The sequence below is a fragment of the Tamandua tetradactyla genome, chromosome 4 (assembly GCF_023851605.1).
Source record: "Tamandua tetradactyla isolate mTamTet1 chromosome 4, mTamTet1.pri, whole genome shotgun sequence".
In the NCBI taxonomy this organism is placed as follows: Eukaryota; Metazoa; Chordata; class Mammalia; order Pilosa; family Myrmecophagidae; genus Tamandua; species Tamandua tetradactyla.
Window position 1 is genome coordinate 53584616 of NC_135330.1, and position 21442 is coordinate 53606057.

Genomic DNA, 21442 nt, shown 5'->3' on the forward strand with positions numbered 1-21442 from the left:
GGAGGGAGGGAGTAGCTCCGGCTGCCGCAGCTGCCGCTGCTTGGGAAATCACGCACCGCTCGGGGATCTCACCGCAGCCAAGTCTCGCAGTCAGACTAGCCAGTCCAGACTGGGGTACGCTGTGTGTCCATTCCCTGCTGTAGTCCCGGGAGGTGTTCTGCACTGTTTCAGTTCACCTAGTAGTTGCTTTGGAGGAGGAACTAAGACGCACATACCTTACTAAGCCGCCATCTTGGTCCCCGCTCCCCAACCCATATTTTCTTGATATTATTCTTACAGTATCTCTAAAACCTTTCAACTGGCTATATTCTCACTTCTAAACCATGGTAATTTGAACCCATCTCTATTAGTTTGTTAAAATCACCAGATTGCAGTTTTAACAATGTTTAATGAAATGATGTTTAAAAAGAAAGTTTATTATGTAACAAGTTTACAGTTCTAAGGCCTCAAAAATGTCCAAACTAAGGCATCTGTTCTAGTTTGCTAGCTGCCGGAACGCAACACACCAGAGATGGATTGGCTTTTAATAAAAGGGGATTTATTTTGTTGGTTCTTCAGAGGAAAGGCAGCTAACTTTCCACTGAGGTTCTTTCTTACGTGGAAGGCACAGGATGGTCTCTGCTGGTCTTCTCTCCAGGCCCTTGGGTTCCAACAACTTTCCCTGGGGTGACTTCTTTCTGCATCTCCAAAGGCCTGGGCTGAGCTGCGAGTGCTGAGATAAGGAATGCCAAGCTGCTTGGCTGTGCTACATTGCGTTCTCTCATTTAAGCACCAGCCAGTTAAGTCAAACGTCACTCATTGCAGCAGACACACCTCCTAGCTGACTGCAGATGTAATTAGCAACAGATGAGATTCACGTACCATTGGCTTGTGTCCACAGCAACAGAACTAGGTATGCTCACCTGGCCAAGTTGACAACTGAATCTAACTAACACAGCATCCAAGGAAGGATACCTTGACTCAAGAAAAGGTGATGTCTGTCACATGGGAAGGCATGTGGTTGACCTCTGTTCATCCTCGTTCCTGGTTTCATTGGTTTGAAATTATAATATCAGTGGTTTCCCCTCTATGCATCTGTGGGTCTTCACTTAGCTACTCTGGGACACAACCCTGTGTTCTGGCCTGCTTAGCATCTCATGGGAAGGCACATGGAAATATCTGCTAGGCTCCAAACATCCCTGTCTAGGTGTCTGTTCTCTCTGTTAGCACTCTAGGCATCACCTAAGCAATTGTTCTCCAAGCATCTGTGTGCTGTGAACTTTCTACAAAATGTTTCCAATTTTAAAGGAGATGTGTTACATCTCCATGGAACCAATCCATTCACAATTTCCACCCCAGAATGCTGAATCAGATGAAAAGAAACATGGAAGCCCCCAGAAAATTAGATCAAGAAAAAGGACGTGGCTCTTTTAGGATACCAAAACCTTCAAACTGGTGCACCATGACTTTTTAAATGTGGCATGCTAAGTAGAACACATAATATGGATTTAATTTTTGGTGGGTAAAGAACACAGCTGAGATGAATTCTTTGGCTCTAAACAACATCCTTCCATTAAGAAAACTAAGAGATATAGATTTTTTTCCAGCAGCAACATCATTGTCGGTTCATGTTAGGCCCATAGTTCAAATCTCCACATTCTTTCATTTAGTTTCATGGTTTCCTCAACTGTTATTAACAGAATTCACTTTTTACAGCAAAAATCAGGCTGCAGAGGATGCAATGTAACTGAAAATTGGACATCCCTGGAATTAGGAGTCCTGGGATTTTTTGACTGCTCTAGAGCTGTTTTTAGACAACCAAAATTTAATTAGCTATTGAAACTTTCTGGTCCTCTTTCTATCTTCAGAGTAAGAGGCTCATGCTAACTGCTCTCAAAGTGGATCTTACAGATATAAAATTCAATGCTTTATTTTTCTGAGATATTATATTTATCAATGAGAGTTGATTCCTAGAAAAATTAATCCTCTGGTTCAGAGAAAAAAATTCATACTTAAAAAGCTATAAGAAGTAAAATGATTGATGCATTACAAATGAGATAGCAAAGAAAGATAACATTATCTTTACTTGAAGGATTTGGACTCCATCCAAATTTAGTGCACACAACATCTCCTCTTTCACTGTATTCAAAACCCTTGTTACATAGATATTGAATTTGCTCATTCTCTTTATAAATGTTCTTGTGAGCTATAGCAACTCCATTGTTAATCTCTGGTGACTTGCAGGAAATATCTAAATCATTGGGAGTAAATTTCAAAATTTTAATAATGAACTTAATAACTGTTACCAAGACATAGGTTAATAAAAACACAAATTTTGTTTCAACTAGATAATTCAGCCAGCCATGTAAAATAAAATTTCTGTTTTGACTAACATGCTTGATAAATGATTTATCTGTTGCTCTTAACATTTGTTTTTGTAGTAAATTAAATTTTAACTAAAATAATGTTGCTTATGTTTATTTGAGTTTGGGGTCAGTGGCTCCTCTTAAAATAAATGGTGGCCAGTGACATTTTATTATACAAAATTAAATACAAAGATTTACTGTGATAAATATTTTTACTAAGTAAGCTTTAAAAATCATGAAATTTCTGCTTTTATATTATAGAGTAATAGATTTCTGCAACAGTTTCTGGAGGAACTTAATTTAAGTTGTTGCCAATACACCTCTGAAAAGTAACTGACCTGCTTTAGTGTCTTTACACTCCATCCAGTTTTTCTATTTAAAAAAACAAAACAAAACCTGGTCACCATCTGTGATACTATCTTCTCTCAATCATGCTTCTCTGGGATTATATCACAGTAACTACTTATCTGATCCTGTTCTACTGCTTTTCTAATGCATTTCCTTGAATATAACTTAGTGACCTTTCATAGTGTTACTTAGTTGTTAGCTTGATTCTCATATCAATGTGAGCCAAAGCAAATTTCTTCAAAATGGTGTGTATAGCATCTCAGAGTCCTACAAAGGTCTATCTGTAATCTGTCCCTGATTCCTCTACCTGCATCCTACACTAGGGTCCCTGGGAACAATGAACAGTGTCAGCAGAGCTTCATGCTCATTGAAGTCTCACTGCAGTCACATCTGATGACGTTTGTACATGCTTCTCCACCACATCTTTTATATAAGAAACCTGCCTTTTTCATTTAAGACTTATATGTCTTATCTGAGTTATTTAAGCCTTATTATTAAGATGTATTATCATTTAGGACATATCATCAAGACAACTCTTGGCCTTTAAGACATATCATTAGCAATTATAGAAAGTTTTCACTAACCATAGCTATATCTACTTGTAAGAATGTAAGCTTCATCACAGGCCTCTAGAATATACTGCATTTGCTATGCTGAATATAAATATCAGTTTATCATTATTGACTCTAGGTATAAGTTTGCTCAAAAAGACTCCTAAGGGCATCAAAATTGGAAAGGAAGAAGTAAAACTATCACTGTTTGCAGATGATATGATACTATACGTAGAAAACCTGGAAAAATCCACAACAAAAATACTAGAGCTAATAAATGAGTACAGCAAAGTAGCAGGCTACAAGATCAACATTCAAAAATCTGTAGCTTTTCTATACACTAGTAATGAACAAGCTGAGGCGGAAATCAAGAAACGAATCCCATTTACAATCGCAACTAAAAGAATAAAATACCTAGGAATAAATTTAACCAAAGAGACAAAAAACCTATATAAAGAAAACTACAAAAAACTGCTAAAAGAAATCACAGAAGACCTAAATAGATGGAAGGGCATACCATGTTCATGGATTGGAAGACTAAATATAATTAAGATGTCAATCCTACCTGAACTCATCTACAGATTCAATGCAATACCAATCAAAATCCCAACAACTTATTTTTCAGAATTAGAAAAACCAATAAGCAAATTTGTCTGGAAGGGCAGGGTGCCCCGAATTGCTAAAAACATCTCGAGGAAAAAAAACGAAGCTGGAGGTCTAGCGATGCCGGACTTTAAGGCATATTATGAAGCCACAGTGGTCAAAACAGCATGGTATTGGCATAAAGATAGATATATCGACCAATGGAATCGAATAGAGTGCTCAGATATAGACCCTCTCATCTATGGACATTTGATCTTTGATAAGGCAGTCAAGCCAAATCACCTGGGACTGAACAGTCTCTTCAATAAATGGTGCCTAGAGAACTGGATATCCATAAGTAAAAGAATGAAAGAAGACCCGTATCTCACACCTTATACAAAAATTAACTCAAAATGGATCAAAGATCTAAACATTAGGTCTAAGACCATAAAACAGTTAGAGGAAAATGTAGGGAGATATCTTACGAATCTTACAACTGGAGGCAGTTTTATGGACCTTAAACCTAAAGCAAGACACTGAAGAAGGAAATAAATAAATGGGAGCTCCTCAAAATTAAACACTTTTGTGCATCAAAGAACTTCATCAAGAAAGTAGAAAGACAGCCTACACAATGGGAATCAATATTTGGAAACGACATATCAGATAAAGGTCTAGTATCCAGAATCTATAATGAGATTGTTCAACTCAACAACAAAAAGACAGCCTACCCAATTAAAAAATGGGAGAAAGACTTGAACAGACACCTACCAGAAGAGAAAATATGGATGGCCAAGAGGCACATGAAGAGATGCTCAATGTCCCTGGCCATTAGAGAAATGCAAATCAAAACCACAATGAGATATCATCTCACACCCACCAGAATGGCCATTATCAACAAAACAGAAAATGACAAGTGCTGGAGAGGATGCGGAGAAAGAGGCACACTTATCCACTGTTGGTGGGAATGTCAAAGGGTGCAACCACTGTGGAAGGCAGTTTGGCGGTTCCTCAAAAAGCTGAATATAGAATTGCCATATGACCCAGCAATACCATTGCTAGGTATCTACTCAAAGGACTTAAGGGCAGGGACACAGACAGACATTTGCACACCAATGTTTATAGCAGCGTTATTTACAATTGCAAAGAGATGGAAACAGCCAAAATCTCCATCAACAGAAGAGTGGCTAAACAAACTGTGGTATATACATACGATGGAATATTATGCAGCTTTAAGACAGAACAAACTTATGAACCATGTAATAACATGGATGGACCTACAGAACATTATGCTGAGTGAGACTAGCCAAAAACTAAAGGACAAATACTGTATGGTTCCACTGATGTGAACGGACATTCGAGAATAAACTTGGAATATGTCATTGGTAACAGAGTTCAGCAGAAGTTAGAAACAGGGTAAGATAATGGGTAATTGGAGTAGATGGGATACAGACTGTGCAACAGGACTAGATACAAAAACTCAAAAATGGACAGCACAATAATACCTAATTGTAAAGTAATCATGTTAAAACACTGAATGAAGCTGCATCTGAGCTATAGGTTTTTTTTTTGTTTGTCTGTTTGTTTGTTTGTTTGTTTGTGTCTTTTTTTCTCTTTCCTTTTCTTTTTTTTACTATTATTATTTTTTTTATTTTTTTCTCTATATTAACATTCTATATCTTTTTCTGTTGTTTTGCTAGTTCTTTTTCTAAATCGATGCAAATGTACTAAGAAATGATGATCATGCATCTTTGTGATGATGTTAAGAATTACTGATTGCATATGTAGAATGGAATGATTTCTGAATGTTGTGTTAATTTCTTTTTTCTTTAATTAATAAAAAAAAGCATGAGAAAATAGAATTCACATTATGCTCAAATATATTCATATTTTTCATATTGTTTCCTAAGAAAGAATTTCAATGTTCTAACTAATACACAGGAAATTTAAATTTCTGAATTAAAAACTTCTTACAATTTAGATACTATCATTACATTTTCATTTAATAATTTTACATAAATTTAGCAGTAAAATGGGATAAATTAATTTTTTATTCACATATGATTTTGTAAATGTAACATAAGAAATTCAACTTTATGTGAAATTTAACCGAGTGATTTTGTGTCATTTCACTATGAACATTAAATACGTATTCTTTGAACATAGAAGAATCTTTCAGCTTTTCACTGTCATCTTGTTGATTTTCAATTTTTGCCAACATTTAAATCATATCCTAAATTAATGAATAATTATACTTTATTTTACTAATCAAATTTATGAATTCATAATTTCTTTAGCTTAAGTATCCCACTTGTGTTATTGATTTAGAGGCTGGTAAAATCTGTGAGGAAGAGCACCAAGGTATGGTTTGAGACCTTTTAGAGTTACATGAGGCCTGAACTTTTAAAGAATATTTCCAAGATTAAAATCACATAGAAAAATGTAATATCTGAGGAAAGAGCATTGGAGTGGCTCTACCCAAGTGGGTGTTTACTTTTAAAAACTTGACTGTGACAGTTCTGGATTTTTAAAATGACAGATTTTAAAAATATATAATGAAGAATTCATTATTTTAGTAATAGAAATCATTTAAAATTTATATTTGCTTCAATATTTGCAAAGAACTGAGAGAAGCTAAAATTGATTTGCATTTAAATCTCACAATATGGAATATTCTTATCATTTATAATCTCACAACATAGAAAATTCTTATCAGTTAATCCAGCCAAAACTATAGACACATGAAAGTAGAAATGACATATAGCTGCATGTAAGAGAAAATGAGTGTTCAAATCTGTTTCAACTTACCTTGTCCCCCAGCAAAGGAAACCCACAAGTTGAGAATGACATTGATAAGGAATAGCATATTAGATATTCCTGATGGAATATAAATGCATATATTCCAGTTGCACTACAATTTGCAAAATGCTTCAGTAGCAGTTATTAAGTGTGACTCTGAACTTAAATGCATTATATGCAGCTAGTTAATTGATGTCACTTAGTAAATATCAAAGTTCAAAAAGTTTTGCAAAATCAGGATTAGTTTCTATGAGTGGTTTCACAATAATTTGTTAAATTCATCATCTGCTATGCACGTGTACAACTTTCTGTGTAAGCAGAAATGGATTGACTAGAAAAATATTCATTAAATATTTATCTTTAAGCAAAAATTTCTTGAAAATAAGTGAGGTCCTTTGTCAACCATTTGATTCATATTGAATGACTCTGAGTCTATGTCATGAAAACTTTCTTTGTCCTTTAATTACTATCACCCCATTTCATTACATTGGGATCTCTGCAAACCAATGAATATATTTGGAACATAGCTAAATGACTGTACATTCATGGGCTTCTAGATACAATCTGATTTTTGAAAACTAATATTAATGAATGTGCTTTAAGAGACTTTCTATTTTAGGGCACAATCTATTCTGACTCATTAACAGTGGTTATTCTTCTGTTGGAGGAATATCAGTGAAGACTCATCTTCTTTAAAGACACTGTCCTCTCTCTTAGTAAATGTTTCATTTTTGCTTTTATTTTCATTTCAATATATTTTATGCTCAATTATTTTCTTATGTAAAAAAACATCATCTTTTCCTTTAGAATTGCTAATGAGCAGATAATTAATACTGGAAATACATAAGTGCATTCAGACTTGTGTATTTATTTATTTATTTGTTTATTTATGTGCTATAAGTAGAATAATTTTGTGTTAACATAAATTTTAATATCATATACAAATATATATACAACCTCTGTGAGAACTGAATAGTGTCTATCAGGCTCACCCCTCTATAAATAACAACTATAAATCCAACATGAAATACAAAAATTAACTGCTTGAGTGACAAAAGGAAGCAGAAATTAACTGTTAAAATCTTGAAAGAATGAAATCAAACTGTGAGATATTTATTTATCCAGCTTTTCAACTGATGAAGCTTAACAAGAAAACAGGAATCTTATTTCAAAGAGAACACAAGTCTGAATCGGGGTTGGTAGAACATATGTCAATTTAGAATAGAAATTCAGGAAGAAAGGGAGGCCCATCAGTGAAACCACCTGATATGTAGATCAGCTCCCCTTCAATTATTTAGTGTCTCTTCACTGAACATACATGAGGTGAAAACTCCAAGCAGCTCCATTGAAAAGAAAAATGTTGTAAGGCTGAAAAATATACCTAAATGCACAGTGTTGAGATAAAGAGATTGGAGTTCATGGCCAGTGTAGATTAACAAATTCATCATTTGTTCTAGTGAAATAGAGAACAAATGTTTTAGGAGTAAATAGCAGGTCACAGAAGTTGATTAAGAAGTATTGTCTTGAAATAAAGCAAAGAAATAACCTACCCTGATAAAGCTGAAAGCCAAAACTTTAACAGAATAACAGTCAATATTCGTCAGATGAACAGATTAAAGTCTATAATCTCTATAATGTATTAATCACAATTTAGAAAGAAAAGTCATGCTACACATGAAGAGAAACAGAAAATATAAAGTTTATTCAAGAGAAAAAATGAAACAGATCCCAAGAACCAAATGGAAAAATCAGCAGGCTAAACATATTTTTTAAATAAATAAGGGAGAAAAAATAACGATTAAAGAATTTACATACATATATACATATGTAATAAATATGTATCTTTACATATATATCTATTTGGCTAAGAGATATGTAATTTCATAAAGGAACCAAATTTAAATCTCAGAGCTGAAAATATAGCGTCCAATTATTCTATATAGCATTGGAGAACATTCCCAACTGAATGAAAATGCAAAAACAAAGCAATCAATGGGCTTCAAAATAATTTGACAGACATTCTTCAAAATTACTGATTGAAAAAGATGATTGAAAGAATTAATAGTCTTTATAACAGTTGAAGAAGTATCATGTCTCCACGTGTGTATATTTGTACTTCCACAAGAGGAAATAAGGCATATACTGACATCTGCTGGTCCTTTCTCATGTGTTCTAGTTTCAGTGTCTCTATCTCCAAAATGATTGGGCATTTCTCTCTCTCCAAGCTATCTGGCTTTGTGCTTTTTCCTTTCTCCTATCATAAAGGAATAAGGCTTATCTTGATTTAGGTGGGTAATATCTCCATGGAAACAATCTACTGAAAAGGTCACACCCACAGAGTTATGCCCTCACAAGAATGGATTAAAAGAACACAGACTTTTTTAAAAAAATCTGAAAAACAGATACAAGCCAGTGTAGTGTAAAACTAGGAATGAGGCTCCGCTGGAGACTCCAGGAATGTTACGTGGAAACAGGACTGGAGCATGTAACCAGGAACGAGACTGCAAGCCTCCAGGTATGTTACACAAACAGAATGAACTGGGATTGAGGCTCCGAAGTTTCAGGAAGTAGATTTTATTAGACTATGGCCATGTGTGTCAGCTGAGTAGCCTCTGCAAGTCTCAGCCCTGATCAAAGACCAATACAAGATATTTATAGACAAAATGGCTGGTAGCATTTTCCTAATATGGTCACTGGCTACATTCGAGGGAGGTGATTGACTGTTCATTGGTGGCCAGAACCAGGAAGGGTTGTGAAAACTGAGTTTACAGAAGTGGATGAGCGGTTATGGGGGAAAAGACCTGCTGCTAGGAGTTTGCCTGGCACATTCACCCCTTTGGTGCATGCTCACACTACTGAGCAATTGCATCACTTATATCTCATCTTCCTGTTGTGTTAGGAACTGGTATTTACACACCTCCATCACCTGGGCCATTGTTTTCTTTTCTACGTGAGCCTCTATGGAGTGCCACAGACTGCCTATGAGGAGCAGTAAGAGGCATGGCACAAGGAAGCATATGGCTAGCAGGCTTAGGGTCCTGATGATCAGGGCTTTGAATCCCCCAAAGGCAGAAAACCATCCCCCAAATGGTTTACCTGGGCTCCAATTTTTCCATGTTTGTATAGGCACATGGGCTATTTCCTTCATCTGATTGGTTAGTTCTCTGATGACTTTCCCTTGTTCATCTATTTGGAGGCAACAGTCAGTCCAATTAAACTTTCCACAAACTCCTCCAGAGAGAGAGAGAAAGAGAGAGAGACAGAGACAGAGAGACTCTACATATAAAGCCAAAGGATAAAACAGTTGAAGTACTATCTTTACATTATTAACTTTGAATGATAAAGGACTAATCTACCCATTTGAAAGATGCATTGTGGCATAATGTATAAAAACATATGATCCATTAATATGCTTTCTGTAGGACTTAAAAGATTGTTGCTTAACCTAAAGGTTGCAGACACAAGTATATGAGGAAATTCACACTTGAGCTTTCACGATCTGGAACTTCAATAGACACTGAGATATGCAAATAAAGCACAATGAGGTGTGGAAGAGACTTGCTTAAGGGAAATTAACATCCTAGCCTTAGAAGTACTTACTTTCCTGGAACTTGTTTTTACATTGTTTAGCTTTTACATGCAAACAACCTTTATCACTTTTCTTACTAGTATATAATTTTGTACTTGGCTGGAAATAAATTTGTCTGAAGACTGATGTCCCTGGATCCCCAATCCCTTTCTCTCTCTCGTTTTACTATAACATTCCTTGGGGTCATAGCTGTGGCCAACCGCTTTCTACAAGAGACTCACCTTAGACCAAAGTGCTCAAACAGGTTGTAAGATGAAAGTTGGAAAAAGACACTCCTTGCAAACAGTAACCAAAAAAAAAGTGGTTGGATAGATATATTAAAATCAGGCGAAATAGTCCTTAAATAGAAAACTTTTAAAAGGGATGAAAAAGAGTGTTATTAATAAATGGGCAATCCAGCAAGAAGAAATAACAGTCATAAATATGTACACTTCACCAGGGTGCCATGAAATACATGAGCCAAACAGTGACAAAATCAAAAGGAGAGAAAAAACACATAAAAGGGATAGGAGGCAAGACAGTGGTTTAGTGAGGTGTGGGATTTAGTTTGTCCTCCAGGGCAGCTAGTGTATAGCCAGAAACAGTACAGAACAACTGCTGGGACCATGTCAGTGACCAAACACACAGCGTACCCCAGTCTGGATAATCTGGACCAGCTGTGAGCTCACCCAGAACTGTGGGGTCTCCAAGCTGCAGTGGAGGGCACCCCTCCCCCACAGGCTGCTTCTCAGGGGGAAAGGAAAGAGGCTTTACCAGACACAGAGGTTGAGTGCAACCAAGATCCAATCATGGAGTTAATTAACAAACTCTGACTACTAAAATAGGCCCCCAGCTCAGCTGAACTTTGAGTAAAAGGGGAGGTTACTGGTTTTTGCCCCAGCACAGAGAGGGCAAGGCTGATGTAAAAAGAAAAAATAATAAGTAGAGGTTTTGGGGATCGGATAGTACATAATACTTGAAAGGGTCTTGGCCCTGAATAAAGGAGGTGGGACATAGAACCTGGAGATACACAAAGCAACATACCAACTTAAGCTCTTGATTAGAAAACCCAAGGAATGGGGATGATGCTTTGCCTGTGCATTCCCTGGGAGAGAGGTGGGGCCCAGCTCAGGTAGATTCCCTCCCTCAAGGAGTTCTGACACCAAGTTCTGGAAAAGTGAAGCAATTAAAGCCAGCCTGCAACCTCTCCTCTAACTCAACCATGCCCCCAGCAGGGAGAGTCTGCTGAAATTAGAGGTACTGAATCACATTATGCTGGTGGGACCCACGGGCAGAAAAGCACTACACACTGGGAAGGGTAGGAACAAACTCAAGAGTCCAGAGGCTTCATACGAAAGCCTTTCAATCTTCTGGATCTCACTCTCAGGGAAAGCTTATGCAGGTGATTCCTTCCTCCTGAGAGGAGGCCAGTTTGGTCTGGAAAATTCTGCCTGAGGTCTACAATACTTAAGTAGACCCTCCTAAGGGAGGAAAAGGCACCATACAGGCAGGGCAAGAAATGAAAAAACAAGAACTGAAAAATTCTGATCTGTTAAACAAAACCTAAGCTAGAGGTCCAGAATAAGCTGGACTGAATGTCAAAGAACAGACAGACAAAAAGTTATCTAGTAAGCATATCCTAGCTAAAAAAAAAGTGAAAACAGTCTCCAAAATGAACTAATGAAGGTAATTAAATGCCTAGATGCCAGTAAAAAATAATGAATCACTCTAGGAAAATTGAAGGAATGGCCCATTCAAAGGAACAAACCAATACTTCAAATGAGATACAGGAGTTGAAACAATTAGTTCAGAATGTTCAATAGACATGGAAAATCTCATCAAAAATCAAATCAACGAATTAAGGGAGGATATAAAGAAGGCAAGGAATCAACAAAAAGAAGAAATCAAAACTCTGAAAAAACAAATTACAGAACTTATGAGAATGAAAGGCACAGTAGAAGAGATTAAAAAAAATGAAAACCGACAATGTCAGACTTCAAGAGACAGAAGGATTAGTGAACTGGAGGATGGGCCATCTGAAATATAATAAATAAAAGAAAATATAGGGAAAAGAATGGAAAAATATGAGCAGGGTCTCAGGGAATTGAATGACAACATGAAGCACACAAATATACGTGTTGTGGGTGTCCCAGAAGGAGAAGAGAAGGAAAAAGGGGGAGAAAAACTAATAGAGGAAATTATCACTGAAAATTTCCCAACTCTTATGAAAGACTTAAAATTACAGATCCAAGAAGTATAGCATACCCCAAATAGAATAGATCCAAATAGATGTACTCCAAGACACTTACTAATCAAAATGTTAGATATCAAAGAGAAAGAGAGAATCTTGAAAGCAGGAAGAGAAGAGCAATCCATCACATGCAAGGGAAGCTCAATAAAACTATGCATAGATTTCTCAGCAGAAACCATGGAGGTGAGAAAAGAGTAGGGTGATAAGTTTAAGTTACTAAAAGAAAAAGGCTCTCAACCAAGAATGCTATATCCAGTAAAATTGTCCTTCAAAAATGAGGGAGAAATTAAAACATTTTCAGGCAAAAATATCACTGAGAGAATTTGTGACCAAGAAACTGGCTCTGCAAGAAATACTAAAGGGAGCACTAGAGATGGATAGGAAATAACTGGAAGAGAAAGGTGTGGAGAAGAATGTAGAAATGAAGACTATTAGTAAAGGTAAAAAGAAGAAAACTTCAATATGACATGTAAAATCTGAAAGGCAAAATGGTAGAAAAAAGTACTGCCCATACAATAATAACACTAAATGCTAATGGATTAAACTCCCTAATCAAAAGACTTAGACTGGTGAATGTATTAAAAAACAAGACCTATCTATATGCTCTCTATAGGAAATACATTGTAGACCCAAGGATAAACATAGGTTGAAAGTGAAATGTGGGGAAAAGATATTTCATGCAAATAACAATCAGAAAAGAGCAGGAGTAACTATACTATATCCAACGAATTAGACTTCAAATGTAAAACAGCTAAAAGAGACAAAGAAGGACACTATGTATTAACAAAAGGAACAACTCAACAAGACAACATAAGAATCATAAATATTTTTATACACTGAGCCAAAATGCTTCAAAGTACATGAGGCAAACAATGAAAACACTGAAAAGAGAAATACTCACATCTACCATAATTGTTGGAGACTTCAATTCCCCAATCTCATCAATGGACAGAACATCTAGACAGTGGATCAATAAAGAAAAAGCATTTTAATAATACAATAAATGAGCTAGACTTAACAGAATTTTATAGAATATTGCACACCACAACAGCAGGATATACCTTTTTCTCAAGTGCTCGTGGATTTTTCTCAAGGATAGACCATATGCTAGATCACAAAGCAAGTCTCAATAAATTTAAAAAGATTAAAATTATACAAAACACTTTCTCAGATCATAAAGTAATGAAATTGGAAATCAATAATGGATAGAGTACCAGAAAATTCACATATATATGGAGGCTCAATAATGCACTCTTAGACAACCAGTGGGTCAAGGAAGAAATTACAAGAGAAATCAGTAAATATCTCAAGGCAAAAGAAAATGAAACCACAATGTATCAAAAGTTATGGGATGCAGCAAAGACAGTGCTAAAAGGGAAATTTATTACCCTAAATGCCTATGTCAAAAAAGAAAAAAAGAGCAAAAATGGAGTAATTAACTGTCCACTTGGAAGAATGAGAGAAAGAACAGCAAACTAACCCCAAAGCAAGCAAAAGGAAAGAAATAATGAAGATTAGAGCAAAAATAAATGAACTGGAGAACATGAAAACAATTGAGAAAATCAATAAGGCCAGAAGTAAATTCTTTGAGAAAATCAATAAGATTGGTAGACCCTTAGTGAGGCTGACAAAAAGAAGAAGAGAGAGGATGCAAATAAATAAAATCAGAAATGGAAGAGGAGACATAGCCACTGACCCTGCAGAAATAAAGGAGGTAATGAGAGGATACTATGAACAACTTTGTGCTAATAAACTCGAGAATGTAGATGAAATTGACAACTTCCTAGAAAGGCATGAACAACCAACACTGACTCGAGAAGAAATAGATGACATCAACAAACCAATCAGAAGCAAACAAATCGAATAAGTCATTAAGAAGCTCCCCAAACAGAAAACTCCAGGACCAGATGGCTTCACATGTGAATTCTACCAAACATTCAAGAAAGAATTAGTACTAATGCTGCTCAAATGCTTCAAAACAATTGAAGAGTACGGAAAGCTACCTAACTCATTTTACGAAGCCAACACCACTCTCATATCAAAGCCCAGCAAAGATATTACAAGGAAAGGAGACTACAGACCAATCTCTCTAATGAATATAGATGTAAAAATCGTAAGCAAAATTTTTGCAAATCAAATCCAGCAGCACATAAAAAGAATTATGCAGCATGACCAAGTAGGATCCATTACAGATATGCAAGGATGGTTCAACACAAGGAAATCAAGTAATGTAATACACCATATCAAACAAATCAAAGCAGAAAAACCACATGATCCTCTCGATTGATACAAAAAAGACATTTGAGAAAATTCAACATCCTTTCTTGTTGAAAACACTTCAAAGGATAGGAATAGAAGGGAATTTCCTGTATATGATAAAGGGAATATATGAAAAAAAAACCCATCTGACCTCATCCTCAATGGGGAAAAACTGGAAACTTTCCACCTTCTTCTTTAAGATCAGGAACAAGACAAGGATTCCACTATCACCATTGTTATTCAACATTTTGTTGGAAGTTCTAGACAGAGCAATTAGACAAGAAAAACAAATACAAGGCATCAAAATTGGAATGAAAGAAGAAAAACTCTCACTGTCTGCAGATGATATCATATTATAGTCAAAAACACTGAAAATTCCACAGCAAAACTACTGAGCTAATCATTGAGAACAGCAAAGTGGCAGGTTACAAGATCAACACTCAAAAATCTGTAGTGTTTTATACACTAATAATGAACAATCTGAGGGGGAAATCAAGAAAAAAATTCCATTTACAATTGCAACCAAAAGAATAAAATATTGAGGAATAAATTTAACTAAAGGTATGAAATTCCTGTACAATGAAAACTGCAAGAAATTGTTAAAAGAAATCACAGAAGACCTAAATAAAAGGAAGGGCATACCATGTTCATGGATTGGAAGACAAATATACTTAAGATGTCAATTCTACCTAAATTGATTTATAGATTCAATGCAGTACCAATTAAAAGCCCAAAAACTTACTTTTCAGAAATAGAAAAACCAATAACCAAATTTTTCTGGGAGGGCATAGTGTTGCGAATAGCTAAATGTATACTGAGAAAGAAAAATAAATTCGGAGATCTCATACTACCTGAATTTAAGGTGTATTACAAAGCTACAGTGGTACTGTATGGTACTGGCAAAAAGATATAAATACCGACCAAAGTAATCGAATACAGTGTTCAGATATAGACCCTCTCATCTATGGACAATTGACCTTTGATTAGGTAGTCAAGCCAGCTCACCTAGGACAGAACAGTCTCTTCAATAAATGATGCCTAGAGAACTGGATATCCACATGCAAAAGTATAAAAGAGGATCCATATCTCCCACTCTATACAAAAACTAACTCAAAATGGCTTCAAGACCTAAACGTTAGATCTAAGATTATAAAACTTTCAGAAGAAAATCTAGGGGAATACCTTATAAATCTTATAATAGGGGTTGCTTTTCCTAGACCTTACACCCAAAGCACAAGCACTGAAGAAAGAAATGGAAATTCCTCAAAATGAACACTTTTGTGCATCAAATAACTTTGTCAGAAAGTAAAAAGAGAGGTTACACAGCGAGAGACAATATTTGGAAATAATTTATCAGAAAAAGGTCTAGTATGCAGAATATATAAAGAGATTATTCAACTCAACAACAAAAAGACAGGCAACGCAATGCAAAATGGACAAAAGAATGAACAGACATTTCTCAGAAGAGGAAATACAAATGGCCAAAAGGCACATGAAAAGATGCTCAACTTCCCTGGCTATTAGGGAAATGCAAATCAAAACCACTATGAGATATCTCACACCCACCAGAATTTTATTTCATTATCAATAAAGTAGAAAGTGACAAGTTCTGGAGAGGATATGGAGAAAGGCACACTTGTCCACTGTTGGTGGGAATGTCAAATGGCACAACCACTGTGGAAAACAGTTTGGCGGTTCCTCAGGAAGCTAAGTATAGAATTGCCATATGACTCAGCAATACCATTGCTTGATATCTATCTATTCAGAGGACATGAGGACAAGGACACCAATGGACATTTGCATACCAATGTTTATAGCAGCATTATTTACAACTGCCAAGAGATAGAAGCAGCCAAATTGTCCATCAATAAATGAGTGGCTAAACAAGCAGTGGTATATACATGCAATGAAATATTATACAGCTGTAAGACAGAATAAGTGTTATGAATTATGAAACAACATGGATGGACCTTAAGGACATTATGCTGAGTGAGATTAGCCAGAAATAAAAGGACAAATACTGTATGGTCTCACTGATATGAACTGACATTAATGAATAAACTTAGAAAACTTCTGTTGGTAACAGAAACCATCAGGAGATAGAAATAGGGTAGATATTGGGTAATTGGAGGTGAAGGGATACAGATTGTGCAAAAGGACTGATTGTAAAACTTCAGAAATGGATAGCACAATACTACCTAACTGTAATACAATAATGTTAGAACACTGAATGAAGCTGTATTTGAGAATGATAGGAGGAGGTCTGGGGGGCACATGCAAACTCAGAAGGAAAGATAGATGATAAAGTCTGAGATGGTATGATCCAGGAATGCCTAGAATGCATAATGATAGGGACTAAATGTACAAATTTAAAAACGTTTTTGTATGAGGAAGAACAAAGGAATAGCAATACAGCAGGGCGTTGAAAATAGATGTTGATTAATATTTTGAAACTTTAAGTTATGTGTGGGACTAAAGCAAAAAATTCTTATTTGGTACAAAATTTATATTTTGACTAGTGAATTTTCTAATGTAACTTATGTCGACAGCTTAATTGAACACCATAGTACATGGAACCTTGAGTAAGGCATGAAATTTTGTAGGTTTGTCCAGAGTGATGCACCAAAGAATCCCAGAGTGATTGGAACAGTGAATAAAAAGTATTTGCAAAATCCTCTTGGGGGAATGGTGAGAAAGGGAGAAAATTCAACTTTCCCCTTTGGAGAATCCCAGATATTCTTGCAAGCAGCAGGGAAAGCCAAAGCAATAGGCTGGGACCTCAGTCTTATGGTTTGTTTATATGGAACTTATTCCCATAAAGGATAGGCAAACCTACTTGAAATTGGGCCTAAGAGTCACCCCCAAGAGAATGTCTTTTGTTACTCAGACGTGGCCTTTCCCTCTAAGCCAACACAAAAAGCGAGCTCTCTGCCTTCCCCCATCTATATGGGACATGACTCCCAGGGATGTGGACCTTCCTGGCAACAGGGGATAGAAGTCCTAGAATGAGCTAAAACTCTGCATCTAGGGATTGAGAAAATCTTCTTGACCAAAAGGGGGAAGAGTGAAATGAGACAACATAAAATGTCAATGGCTGAGAGATTCTGGAGTTGAGAGGATTTCTTGAAGGTTATTCTTATGCATAACATAGATAATACCTTTTTAGTTAAGGTGCAATGGAGAGGCTGGAAGGAACTGCCTGAAAATGTAGAGCTGTGTTCCAGTAGCCATGTTTCTTGAAGATGATTGTATAATGATATTGCTTTCACAATGTGACTGTGTGACTGTGAAACCTTGTGTCTGATGCTCTTTTCCTCTACCTTATTGACAGATGAATAAAACATAGGGATTTGTTCTATTTTGCTAGCTGCTAGAATGTAATATACCAGAAATGGTATGGCCGTTAAAAAGGGGAATTTAATCAGATGCTAGTTTGCAGTTCCAAGGCTGAGAAAATGTCCCAATTAAAAGAAGCCTAATGAAATGTCCAATCTAAGGCATCCAGGGAAAGATACCTTGGTTCAAGAAGGTCAGTGAATTTCAGGGTTTCTCTCTCAAATAGAAAGGCACATGATGAACACAGTCAGAGTTTCTCACCTGGAAAGGCACATGGTGAACACGTGAGGGTTCCTCTCTCATCTGGAAGGGCACATGGTGAACACGGTGTCATCTGCTAGGTTCTTCTCCTGACTTCTTCTTTCACGAAACTCCCTGGGAGGTGTTTTCCTTCTTCATCTCCAAAGGTCATTGGCTGGTGGACTCTGCTTCTCATGGTTGTGTCATTCTGCTCTGCTCTCTCTGAATCTCTTATTCTCCAAAATGTTTCCTCTTTTGTAGGCCTTCTGAAACTAATCAAGATTCACTCAAATGGGTGGAGACATGTCATCCCCTAATCCAGTTCAACAACCACTCTTTGTTAAATCACATCTCCAGGGAGATGATCTAATTACAGTTTTAAACATACAATACTGAATAGGGACAGGAAAAAAATGGCTGCCTTTACAAAATGGGATTAGGATTAAACATGGCTTTTCTAGGGTACGTACATCATTTCAAAACAGCACAGGGTTAAAAATAAATAAATATAGGGGAAATGTTGAAATAAATTTAGTAGATTGAAATCCTAGTGATCAATGAAAAGGAGGTGTAAGGGGTATGGTATGTATGAATTTTTTTCAGTGTTTTTAAATTTCTTTTTCTGAATTGAAGCAAAAATGCTCTAATAAATTATCATGGTGATGAATATACAACTATGTGATGATATTGTGAATTATTGATTACATGTCAAGAATGGGATGATCATATGGTAAGAATGTTTGTGTTCGCATGGTAGTATGTTTAATAAAAAAATTTAGAAAAGGGAAAAATATGTAAAAAACAAAAGGAAAAACAGATGCCTCTATAATAATAGCTGCTGGCTTCAGTATACCTCTCACAATAATAAATAGAACTTCTACAGAAAGGATGAATAAGGAAGCAAAGAATTGTGATAATCTGATAAATGAACTAGACCTAACGGGTATTTATAGAACATTGCAACCCAAAACAGCAGGATATACATTCTTTGCACATACTCATGGATCATTATCTAGAACAGACCAAATGCTGTGTCAAAAATCAGATTTCCCACGGTGGCTCAACAGGCAGAGATCTAGCCTGCTATGCCAGAGGACCCAGGTTCGATTCCCAGTGCCTGCCCATGTTTAAAAAAAAAAATTCAGATTTCAATTTGAGTTCTGGGGAGATGGTGGAATACGATAGATCGTGTTCAGCCCTGATCCAAGGAACAGTTACAGAAAGGATTGGAGGCTCACTGGGAGGTCAATTCCAGAGTGTAAGTGATCTGGGAGAGTCTTCTGCACCATGTAGGGTGGCCGTGGTTGCAAAAGCTGAGGAACTGAGAAGCAGAGAATCATAGAGATTTGCCTGGTGCAAACAGAAGTTCACATACCCTAGGAGTACATGGATGAGGAGACTGGGTCTAGGAAGTAAGCCAAGCTGTGTTTCTTGAAAGCACTATACTTACCAGGGCGGACCAGTGACCTGCAACTCAGCCCACTCCCCACACCCCATGCACCTGAACTCTTTCACTTGCCCCCACTCTCCGTGCTCCAAGTGCATCTGACCTGCCAACCTTTCACTTGTGTACCTGCTACAGCCCACCCACCTCTTCTGTGCCACTCCTGAGCACTACTTTCCCCTCCTTGCTCTCTGTAGGTTGTTGCCAGTGCATAAAGGCTGCAGGAATTTACCTCCATACCTAAGCTACACCCAACCAAAGCCCACACAGTTGCACAGCTCTGCCCCCCCGCCATGATCCCCCTGACCTCTGTGCATGGGGTACATCAGCTTATGGCACTTCTAGACCTATGCATGTTCCAGTCACACCCCCTAGCTATGGGAAAGTTCTGACCTGCACAGCCAGTTCACATCTGCCCCCAGTATATGCGGGCCTAAGGCCAACATACTGCTATAGCTTGGCACATGGGCACAAAGGGCCTGTGCCCTAAACCAGTGCACATCAGAACCACACCCTCCAGACCTGTGTACCCACACAGCCACTCCACTGTTGGGTGCCCTCTTTCACAGCCACCAGAGTAGCATCGCCAAACTCCACCTATACCTGCACTCACTGCAATGCATCACTGCACTGTTGTTCCCCACCCTGTGCTCTGCATCTTGCTACACATCCACCCCACAAACACAAGGCTTTAGACTACTGAAAGAAATCAACTTCAAAAATAAATAAATAAAGATATTTACATGTAGTGAAAACAACAGAGGATCACGAAGCATATCACAATGCATACAGATATAGCCCAGCCTAAGACCAAATTAAAGCAACAGGGGAGACATAGATGTTGGAAGAACTAATTTAAAATGTTTGTATTACTTTACCATATAAAATAAATGGGAAGGCTAATGACATAAAGGAGATTAAGAAGAAAGCAGAAGAACCCAAAGAGGAATTTGAAAGAAAAATAGCAAATATAACAGGGATTAAAGATTTTGTAAATCAAATAAGCGTACTAGGGACACACATCAGCACATTTGAAGAGACAGAAGAAATAATAAATGAATAAGAGGATAGAAGAATTGATTTCGAGCACTCAAAACAACAAATGGCAAAAAAGGTGGAAAATTTTTAATAGGATCTAAGGGAAATGAAGGACAAAACAAAGTGCACAAATATTAGAATCATCGGTATCCCAGAAGGAGAAGAGAAAAGTAAAGGGCTAAGAAGATTAGTTGAGGATATAATGGGGGAAAACTTCCCAACCCTTACAGAGGATATAAATATGCAAGTCAAAGAAGCTCAATAAACTTCAAATAGAATAATTCCAAGCAGGCCTTCCCCAAATACATACTAAACAGCCTGTCAAATGCTGAAGAGAAGCAGAAAATTCTGAAAGCAGCAAGAGAAAAACAATCTACTATATGCAAGGGAAACCACATAAGACTGAGCTCAGACTACTCAACTGGCACGACAGAGATGAGAAGGTAGTGGTATGATAAATTTAAGATCCTGAAATAGGAAGACTCCCAGCCAAGAATTCTGTACCCAGCCAAAGTATCCTTCAAAACTGAGTGAGAGATTAAAATTTTCACAGACAAAGAAGTTCTGAAAGAATTTGTCAACAAGAGACTGGCCCTGAAGAAATACTAAAGGGAGTTCTGCCAGTTGAAAAAAAGAAAAGACAGGAGATGGAGGGCACAGAATTGAAGAGAACCAGTAACAGCA

The 21442-nt window shown here is 36.8% G+C and overlaps 1 protein-coding gene across 2 annotated transcripts in view; it reads right to left on the reverse strand.

The window, feature by feature from the left end:
- Positions 1-6790, reverse strand: part of LOC143680804 (complement factor H-related protein 3-like) — a 79534-nt gene extending 72744 nt beyond the window's left edge. For both annotated transcript variants that reach the window (XR_013174180.1, XM_077157307.1), the window contains exon 1: positions 6632-6790. Coding sequence is in view for 1 of the 2 variants with exons in the window: in XM_077157307.1 (XP_077013422.1) it covers positions 6632-6689 (58 nt within the window). In the remaining variant the exon portion in view is untranslated. The remainder of the gene's footprint in view (positions 1-6631) is intronic.
- Between the last annotated feature and the right edge of the window lie 14652 nt (positions 6791-21442).